Genomic DNA, 10,322 nt, shown 5'->3' with positions numbered 1-10,322 from the left:
GAAGTTAAAGAAACTTGTTCATGATTACAGAAATAATGTGTGTCAAAGACCAATTTCTTCCGGCAACAAATTTAGAGTTCCTTTCACTTCACCACATGGACAATCTATGTCACTTTTTTTTAAGCAGTGATGTTGGGGTTGTTTCTCCCTCTTTAACTTTCTCAGAGCGCTTAGCTTAGATTTCTCTTTTGCACTTATCTCACTTTTCTTGCTTCATGTTTATTTGTGCTCATCCTCTAGCTTCACACTCCACCCCACCCTTCCTAACCTCCATCAACACAGATTAAATTGGAAGCTACTTTTATACAATTTGTCCTATATCTTTTCCTGAATGTTCCCCTACATCTGGCACAAGATTTGGTTCATGTTAGATGCAAAATACATTTTGAATGACTGAATAAATGCAGGAGCAAATAAACTGGCTGAATTAAAACACATTTTTTTTATCCTTAATTCTGTTGTAACTCTCTTTTCCCTTTGTGGCTGACCTCGGAGCTCATAAAAACAACACAGTTCCACCTAAAGGTAATCTGAGGCATACAGGGATGTTTCAGTAAATGTTTAGGAATTAACTTTCAGAGAAAAAAATTACACAGGGCATGTATTTAAGTTTAATTCTGAGTGATTTATGGAAAAGAACGCTACCCACATTCAGAGGAAGAACTACAGGAGTGGAAACGGAAGAAAAACAACTGCTTGAACATATGGGTTGATGCAGACATGATTTGGGATGTAGACATTACATGACCACCCTAGTACAATTATCAATAATATGGGAATAGGTTTTGATCAATGACACAGGAAGAAACCAGTGGAAATGCATGTTGGTTATGGGAAGGGTATTGAGACAGAGGAGTAAGAACATGAATCATGTAACCATGGAAAAAGTTTTTTCTAAAAAATAAAATTTTAAAAATTAAATTAAATTAAATTAAAAAAATTTAATTTGGATTATTAGCTTTTTTCTTCATCACTCTCTCTGACAATCAACAACACAATAATTCAAAGCCTGATTTCATATAATTTGCCAATTTCTAAGATATAAATGCTAGGGCTGAAGGTTTACCAATCATCTCTAAAAAACCAAGTTGATCTGTCTGCAGGCACAGTTTTGTGAGTACATTGCCTTGTATTCTCCAGAATCAATTCTGTGAAAACTCAAATTTTTTCTCCTTTTTTTGTGAAGAATCTGTGTGATGGTTGAGAGGCAGAATCAGTTGAGTTGGACCGTTATTAAATCTTTGTTTTTTGTTTGTTTTTCTTTACCTTTCTTTGTCATCCTATAATCCTGATTAAACTAAGGGAGAAAAGGAAACTATTAGGATGGAGGATCCATGGTCACTGTAAGAGGGAGCCAGAGATAGCTAGAAGGGAAAGGAGAGAGAGCCTGTGTTGAAATTTGTCTTGTCATCCTCTTGAGTAACTCCTGTCCATTCTAATCAATATAATTAGTAACTATAAGTAAACGGGACATAAAAGGAAGTAGGACTGCAAAGGGGAACCTAGAAAGTCATGTATAAGCCATTTTAAAGTTCAAATGGGGCATAATTAAAAAAAACTGCATTTTATGTTAAGCAAAAACCCCATCCTGATATTATGTCCTGACTCCAGGGAAGCCATCAATGTGTCTATTGTCCAAGTCTTTTGTGTCCTATGATTTGTAAATCCCAGACAAATTCCAAACATCATCAGTAAAAGCCAGCAGATCACTAAAGGGTGCTGACAATGTTGAGATGATAATAGACATGTTAACTTTAAAGTGTTACTGGCAACGTTGAGATGACTTGGATAAATTAATGAATTAACCCTAAGGTGTCACAGATAGAATTAATCTATTCCCCTGAAAAAACCCTATAAAAATGGGACTTCAAAATCCTATAGTCTGAAGCACTGCTAACCTGAAAAAAAAAAACAAAAAACAAAAACAGAACTACAAAAGTAGTTATACAAAGAGTCTTTAATTAAGGTAGGAAAGTTAATCTTGATGGTTTTACAGAACCTCAGTCCTGGGACCTCCAATGAACTAGAGAATGCATTGTTAATTGACTTTTGGAGAGGGAGGAGGGCATATTCCCTGCCCCACTCCCATATCTCTTTAAGAACCAAAGCATTGGCTATCATCTCAAATGGGTGGGAGAGTGCTTGACACAACCAGCCAGAGGATAGGGTGCTTAGGAGAGTCCTAGATACCAAAGGAGAAAACAAAAAAGACCAAAAGGACATTTCAGATTTTATTTTATCTCCTAATCCTATGTAGAGTGACCAAGAGGCATTTGAGGTTTTATTGTTCAGTCTGAGACAAGGGTCAGTCTGAAAGTTTCTTGAAGACAGGTTATCAGGGACAAGGGTCAATTTTGGGTTTCATAAAACAAGTTATTCAATCTCTAGTGTATATGCTGCTGGGTGGCTCGCCAAGACTGAGCCACTGTTAAGTGAGTAAATAGCCTTTACATGGCTAGAAAGTGTCTAAAGTCAGAATTGAATCTAGGTTCTCCCAACTTCATGCCTGGCACTCTCTTCACTCTGCCACCTAGCTGTCCCAAGCCCACCATTATACTTAAAAAAAAAAAAGATTTTTGGTTCAATCTATTTTTAATTGAGATGTCATCTCATCCATTTTAATTTTCCCTCCACAACCTGAAAATCAAATGTGGCTTCACATACCGTACAATTCTCATCTATGGGATCCTAAGGATCCATTCAATGTGTAGAAGGCATTCTTTTAGATTTTTTATTCTGTGGTTGCCAAAGGAGAATTTGGGCTCTTCTTTAATATTTCTATCTTTTTTGGCTAGATTTATAAACTCAGAGACATCCGTGTCCCTTCTCTAACTCTTAAGTCCCTCAGTATATCCAATCAGCTTTTGAAATGTATAAATCCTAGCTCCATATTCTTGTGTGTGTTTTTTTTTATCTAATAAAGTGAATTTTACCTTACTCCTGCCTGAATTATAGCAATGGTAGCATAGTAGATAGAACTCTGGAACTGTCATCAGGAAGACCTGAGTTTTCCTCCAGCATTAATAATTTGCTAGCGATATTATCTAATCCAAGTCATTTAACCCCTCTCACCTGAAATTTTCCCATCTGAAAAGTAGAGATAATAATGCTACCTCCTCTGGGTGGTCATCAGGATAAAATGAGGTCATATTTTTAGTATTGTTTGTGTTGTCATTTTTATTGTTATTAGACCCTTCCCTCTTCAGTTCATCCTCCTAATAATTGTCAAATTCATACTTTACTATTTGCTCACCACAATTCAAATGTTTTCAATGATTACCATTTTTAAAATAAAATGTAAAACCCTCAAACTGGAACATAAACCTATATAAAATCGGGTTTCTATCTGCCTTTTAGAATTACTCATGTGAATGGGCTGAAACAATGTGACAAGATTAATAGCATCTTAGATTGTATTAATAAAGGTATTAGATCCAGGAATAAGGAAGAGATAGACCTACTGCAAAAAAAAAAATCTGAGAAATTTGTTTAGTTCTGGAACATTTTAGAAATAGCATCGATAAGTTGTAGCTATCTTGAGAAATGGATAGGGAAGGACCTCAAGTTTATAACAAATATAAAAAAACTGATCATTTATGAATATATTTGAAGCATCACCAAGTCAGAAAAGAAAGATATGACTGTTTTGGGGAAATTGTGCACGTAGGCACAGACTGCCCTCTGATGAAGGCATTGGCATATTATGCTTCAGCGTTGTTAATTAGTCAGTAAATAAATGAAAGTATTCTGCCCACTGAACCCTGTAGATTGTGAAAAACAGGAGAATGAGACAGAGTATGGACAACGAGAGTCTGAGAGCAGCACTTATACACCCAATACCACCCACACTATCTGTCACAACAGTTACATAAGTTATTACACCCAGATAAGTACAGGGAAATTTTATATAAATATACATGTGGAGTAGTTATGCATCAAAGGATAAAGGGAATGCTTTATGAGGCACTGAGTTCTTTGTCACTGACAATCTTCAAATAAAGACTGGACCACCACTTCCCCGAGATTAGTGAATTGGGTAGGGGGTGCAGATTGGTCGACCTCTTCCATCCCTTTCACTTCTTTGATTCAATGATTTCAAAAAATGGCGAGGGCTGTTAGGCTGGAAACCTTGCTCCGATATTCAAAATGACTTACAAGAAAACATTCAGTCTGTGATTTATTGAAAGTTCCTTGTAGAACAACATGAGATGAAATGCAAGGAGTAAATTTTACCATGCCTACATGTCGTCTGAGAGACAGTGAATGAGCTCTCTCTGCTCTGACCTCCAAATGACTTGTGTTGTAGGTAAAGTTCCTGGGACAGGTGATGGAGATAGAATGTCTCAAAGTCAAATTTCTCATTTCCTGGGACTCTGACCATTCTCAAGAGTTTGCAGAGGTGCCTGGGAATCCTTGGAGGGGAGCAGGTAGATGGAAATAATGCCAGTAAAACAGAAAGATAGTTTTATGGGAATTTTTTATTATTATTGGATTTGAGGAGAATCTACATGAGAAGTCTCCCTCTCAGCCTATTCAACCTTCCATCAAGCTCACAATGGATGCTGCAAATGAGTTTACTATCAAGTATTGCAGCTTTGGGAAAAGATGCAATAAAACTACCCAGAGTAGGTTCCGGAAAACTAGATGGTATTTTATTGAATCTATCCTTCAGTTAGGAGTAGATTTATACATTTCAGAGCTTAGCAGCTTAATTGATTATGACTTGCCAACCTTTTCTGATTTTCATTTTTTCCCCCTCCCTGTGTGTTTTAGAGACTATGTGGTCTTCCTTTGTCATTTAAAGGTTGACATATTCAGCATATATTCAATTTGTATTCATTTACTTCAGCTCGATAAATACCTCTTTGTTCATTTGTACTAAGGCATATTTCTCTTAGGAAGTGCTTTCAGTTCTAAAACAATAAACATATTGACCACTACATAGAAACTTGTAATAAGATTTGTACTGAATCAGCAGACCATGACTTATTCTCCCCCACACCCCTATTGTTATCTATGGGTTTTCCAAGCCAACAGCTTTGAATTGTTTCTGGAAGATGTAATGCCATCCCATAGCCACTATGTCCTTTGTTGGAAGTAGAAAATGTGTAATGAATGGTCAAGCCCAATCCTGGAGTCTCTACTCAGAAGTGATGGGAGATAAGACTATAGAGAATGGAAGAAATTAGGTTTAGAAATATGGAGTCCTATTTCTCTCTCCTATCTTACCCATTCCCTTGTGGTTTGAGCTCTATTGAAAAGACCATCTTTTGTGGTAAGAGGATTATGAATATAAGTTAGAAATATAAACCTGCTCTTTCTACAAGAGGACAGTGTATTATAACCTGGAATTATGCCTGTGTTTTTATTTTTATTTTTTAAAATAATTTTTATTTTTAGAAAAGTTATCATGGATACATAATTCATGTTCTTACTTACCCCTTCACCCCCCCCCCTCTCCCTTCCCCCCACACACCCCATAGCCGCTGTGCATTTCCACTGGTTTTAACATGTGTCCTTGATCAAGACCTATTTCCAAATTGTTGATAGTTCCTCTGGTGTGGTAGTTTCCAGTCTACGTCCCCAATCATATCCACCTCACCTCATGTCTTCAAGCAGTTGCTTTTATTCTGTGTTTCCTCTCCTGTAGTTCTTCCTCTGAATGTGGGTAGCTTTCTTTTCCATAAATCCCTAAGAATTGTCCTGGATCATTGCTTTGCTGCTAGTACAGAAGTCCATTACATTCAATTTTACCACAATGTATTGGTCTCTGTGTAGAATGTCCTTCTGGCTCTGCTCCTTTCACTCTGCATCAATTCCTGGAGGTCTTTCCAGTTCACATGGAATTCCTCCAGTTTATTATTCCTTTGAGCACAATCATATTCCATCACCAGCATATACTACAATTTGTTCAGCCATTCCCCAAATAAAGGATATACCCTTATATTCCAGTTTTTTTTTTTACCACCACAGAAAGCACAGCTATAAATATTTTCGTACAAATCTGTTTATCTATTATCTCTTTAGGGTACAAACCCAATAATGGTATGGCTAGATCAAAGGGCAAGCAATCTTTTATAGCCCTTTGAGCATAGTTCCAAATTGCCATCCAGAATGGTTGGATCAGTTCTCAAATCCACCAGCAATGCATTAATGTCCCAATTTTGCCACATCCCCTCCAATATTCATTACTCTCCCCTGCTATCATTTTAGCCAATCTGCTAGGTGTGAAGTGATACCTCAGAGTTGTTTTGATTTGAATTTCTATACAAGACAAAGGCAACATTTTACTAGAAATATTTAATTGCCCCCTCCCAACCTTTTCAGGCCCTTCTTGTCAAGTTGCACCCCATTAGTGCGAACATTAAATTAACTGTAAGGTTTATTGTCTGGAGATATTAAAGACTTTGTGTGCTTCTGTATAATGTGTAGATTTTTACATGGATTTTTAAACAGAGGATTATGATCTTTTTTCAAAATGCAGGTCTTTATGATAGCACAAAATGAGACAAAGGTTTACAGAAAGACATTAAAGTATCTCCATAAGACTTAGTAAAATTCAACAAAATGAATGGTTGTGCAAATCCTGATATTCTAGTGCAACTGTGGGAGATGTAAACATACAGTCAGCAGGCAATGACCGTATAGGCTCTATCTTCAATATTGAAATGATTGAAGGAATAAGAACCACATGAGGTTTAGGTTACTGTCTGTAGTTCCCAAGGTGTTAACTCTCTATGATACTGAAAGTATGTAAGCATTGTGTTGGGTATTTTGGCACATAATTTCTCTAAATTTCATATTTGCTGATAAGACTCTGGTATTGGGAAATAAGATTTGAATAAGATTTGTAACTCAATGCTGCATGATTTCAGGAAAGTTCAATTGATACAAATGATAAACAAGAAGTTCCAAAGGCTGAACAGCAAGAATCTTTTACTAAGTGTCCGAATAGGTTGTTAGTAATCCAAAGACAGAAGCTGCATTTCTGCCAAGCTTGTAACCTATAAAATTGTTTTTAAAATATTGCTATGGAAGCTTCCTTAAGACATTCATCAAGCTATTTGATGGCTAGTATGTATGTAATTTGCCCCAAGGCAATAATATAGGCAGCTCAGCTTTACTGAATGCTACAGGTGTTTCTGTGACCATTTGAGTCTTTGTAGCGCAGCCGCATTTTAGGACGATACTTCTCCAAGTAAAGAAGTTGCTTGCTGTTAAAGGCTCCAAGACGTTTTTGTCTTATGAACTGCACTGCATCTTTGTTCTTCATTCCTCCTTCGATTAGTGCAAGGGCAATGAGCACTGAAGCTCTCCCAAGACCTGCAATGCAGTGAACAGCAATGCAACCACCAGGCTTTTCACCATATTTAGCTTTCACCAGGTTTAGCCAGCCATCAACAGTCTGGTTGGATGGTGGTGCTCCGCCATCAAAAGGCCAATCCAGAACCTGGATGCCTTCTATTTCCACAAGGGCTGTGTCATAAGTAGCTTCGCATATTCCTACAACTGTGGTAACTCCATACTTCTTAAGTTCTTCTATAAATTTGTTTAAGGTTACATTGTTTGGATTGTGTGTAATAAGGAACCTCATGGTCTTGTAGGTGATTTCCACAGGAGCTGGGCGGTTCATTCGAGCCCTGTCAATTTAGTTAAAAAACACTCAATAATGTTATGAAAGGATTAAAAATTTGAATTTGAATACAGAAGTGATGTAAAGAAACTGATGTCTCCTTCACTATACTCCACTTGAAATTCTCAGTGCTTTAAGTATGAATTTGAGAGCAATGAGAAATGAAATGAACCTCCTAACAAGAAGCAGCCATTCTTCAATCCAGTAATACTGAGGCAAAAGAAAGGCAGTGCACGGAGGTTTACCCCATCCAGGTCAGAACTCTTGTAAAATGCTCTGCCAATTACAAATCAACACTGTGTCCAGGTTAACCACTCTTAAGGGGGCTTCTTGGTGGAGTAGTCATGAATTTCTACAGTTCACTCGTCTGCGTAGAGGGCGTGCAGTGCCTCGCAATAGTCTCCCCTGCCCTTCAGAAACTCCATGAATGTGTGACCAAGAACACCACAGAACTGAGGAATATGTTTACTCATTGAAGATTGTGGCCTAATCATACAGCGGGTCCCAAGGCTGAGGCAGGGCAGCAGGCAGTGATGGCGGCAACTGCAGCACAGGGGGCAGCGTTGGTCATTGTAGGGAGGCGGCAGCAGCGGAGGCAGGGGCACTGGGACTCTACCACACAGAGAGGAGCTCTGAAGAGTGAGCATAGCCGAGCTGGATGCACACCCGCAGCAACCAATAACAAAATAGCTTTTAAAGTTTGCCTCAATGTCCTCATTAGAGGTGAGATCTCCCTTTTCATCTTTGACACTGTTAATTTTGTTTTCTTCTTCCCTTTTTTAATTAGATTGACCAGTACTTTGTCTATTTTATCTGTTTTTTTTCAAAATACCAGCTTCTAGTCTTATTTATTAATTCAATATTTCTTTTACTTTTGATTTTATTAATTTCTCCCTTGATTTTTAGTATTTCTAATTTAGTTTTCATCTGGGTATTTTTAATTTCCTGGCTTTCTAGTTTTTTTTTTAATTGTATGCCCAATCATTAATCTCTGCCCTCCCTAATTTGTTAATAATATGCACTCAAGGATATAAATTTCCCCCAGTACTGCCTTAGCTGCATCCCATAGAGTTTGGTAGGATGTCTCATCATTGTCATTCTCTTCAATGAAATTGTTGATTGTTCCTATGATTTCTTCTTTAACTAACTGGTTATGGAGAATCATATTATATAATTTCCAATTAATTTTTGATTTGCCTGTCCAGGTGCCCTTACTAATTATTATTTTTATTGCATTATGATCTGAGAAGGTTACATTTATTATTTCTGCTCTTTTGCAGTTGTTTGCAATGTTTCTATGCCCTATTACATGGTCAATCTTTGTGAATGTACCATGTGCAGCTGAAAAGAATGTGTATACATTTTTGCCCCTATTTATTTTTCTCCACATATCTATTAAATCTAATTTTTCTAGGATTTCATTCACCTCTCTTATATCTTTCTTATTTATTTTTTGTTTTGATTTATCTAGATCTGAAAGAGGAATATTTAGATCTCCCACTAGTATGGTTTTACTATCTATTTCCTTCGTGAGCTTTGCCAGTTTCTCCTTTAGGGGTTTGGATGCTATGCCATTTGGTGCATATATATTGACCACTGTTATTTCCTCATTGTCTATACTGCCTTTTATCAGGATGAAATGACCTTCCCTGTCTTTTTTAATCATATCTATTTTACTTTGGCTTTGTCAGAAAACATAATAGCCACTCCTGCCTTCTTGTTCTCATTTGACGCCAAAAAGATTTTGCTCAAGCCCTGAACCTTAAACTTGTGTATGTTCACCCTCCTCATATGTGTTTCTTGTAGCCAACATATGGTAGGAATTTGGTTTCTAATCCAGTCTGCTATTTCCTTCCGTTTTATGAGCGAGTTCATCCCATTCACATTCAGAGATACAATTATCACTTGTGCATTCACTGGCATTTTTGTATCCTACCCTAGTCCCACCCCTTCTTCTTACACTATTTACTTTTAAACCAGTGGTTTGCTTTAAGCAGGTATCCCTTATCCCCTCCCTTGAAGAACTTCCCTTTCTATCCACTCCCTTATTATTCCCCTCTTTTTATTTTTAAAGGCCTAATGAATTCCTTCCTCCTTCTTCTCCCCTCCCTTTTTTGACTTCCCCACTCCCTTGCTCCCCTTGGTTTATCCCTTCTGACTTTCTTAGTATGGTTAGATAGAATTTTATATCCCAATGGATAATATAACTATTCTTCCCTCTCTGGGTTGATTACACTGAGAGTAAGGTTTAAATATTGCCTCTTAATGCTCTCTTCCTCTCCTTCTTATAATAGTATTCATCCCCTCCCCTTCCCATGCCCTCTTTCTGTGTAATAGAATATCCTATTTTTCTCATTCATTCAAGTTTCACTTGGTGCCATCTATTATTCACCCCCCTCTTTCCCATACACCCCATATCATCTTAGACCATTTAGTACTCAAACCTCTCCCTATGAATAATTCTAATTACTATAATAGTGAATACTATAATAGTGAATAGAGTTGACTATAGAGAATTACACATAATATTTCTCCACATAGGAATACAAATAATTATATCTTATTGAAGCCCTTAAAGAGGCAAATTTAAAAATAAGAGTTTTCTTTCTTTCCCCTCTGTTTCTTATTTACCTTTTCATGTTTCTCTTGGTTTTTGTGGTTGAATATTGAACTTTCCACTTAGTCCTGG

At 37.1% G+C, this 10,322-nt stretch overlaps 1 protein-coding gene across 1 annotated transcript; it reads right to left on the bottom strand.

Moving 5' to 3' along the window:
• Positions 1–7,120: 7,120 nt before the first annotated feature.
• On the bottom strand, positions 7,121–7,633 carry LOC123231966 (protein tyrosine phosphatase type IVA 1-like). Its single transcript, XM_044658292.1, has one exon. The coding sequence runs from the start codon at positions 7,631–7,633 to the stop codon at positions 7,121–7,123; it is 513 nt and encodes a 170-aa protein (XP_044514227.1).
• Positions 7,634–10,322: the final 2,689 nt, after the last annotated feature.

The sequence above is a fragment of the Gracilinanus agilis genome, chromosome 1 (genome assembly GCF_016433145.1).
Source record: "Gracilinanus agilis isolate LMUSP501 chromosome 1, AgileGrace, whole genome shotgun sequence".
In the NCBI taxonomy this organism is placed as follows: Eukaryota; Metazoa; Chordata; class Mammalia; order Didelphimorphia; family Didelphidae; genus Gracilinanus; species Gracilinanus agilis.
Note: the sequence above shows the minus strand (reverse complement) of the source record. Positions and strands in the feature narration are given on the sequence as shown.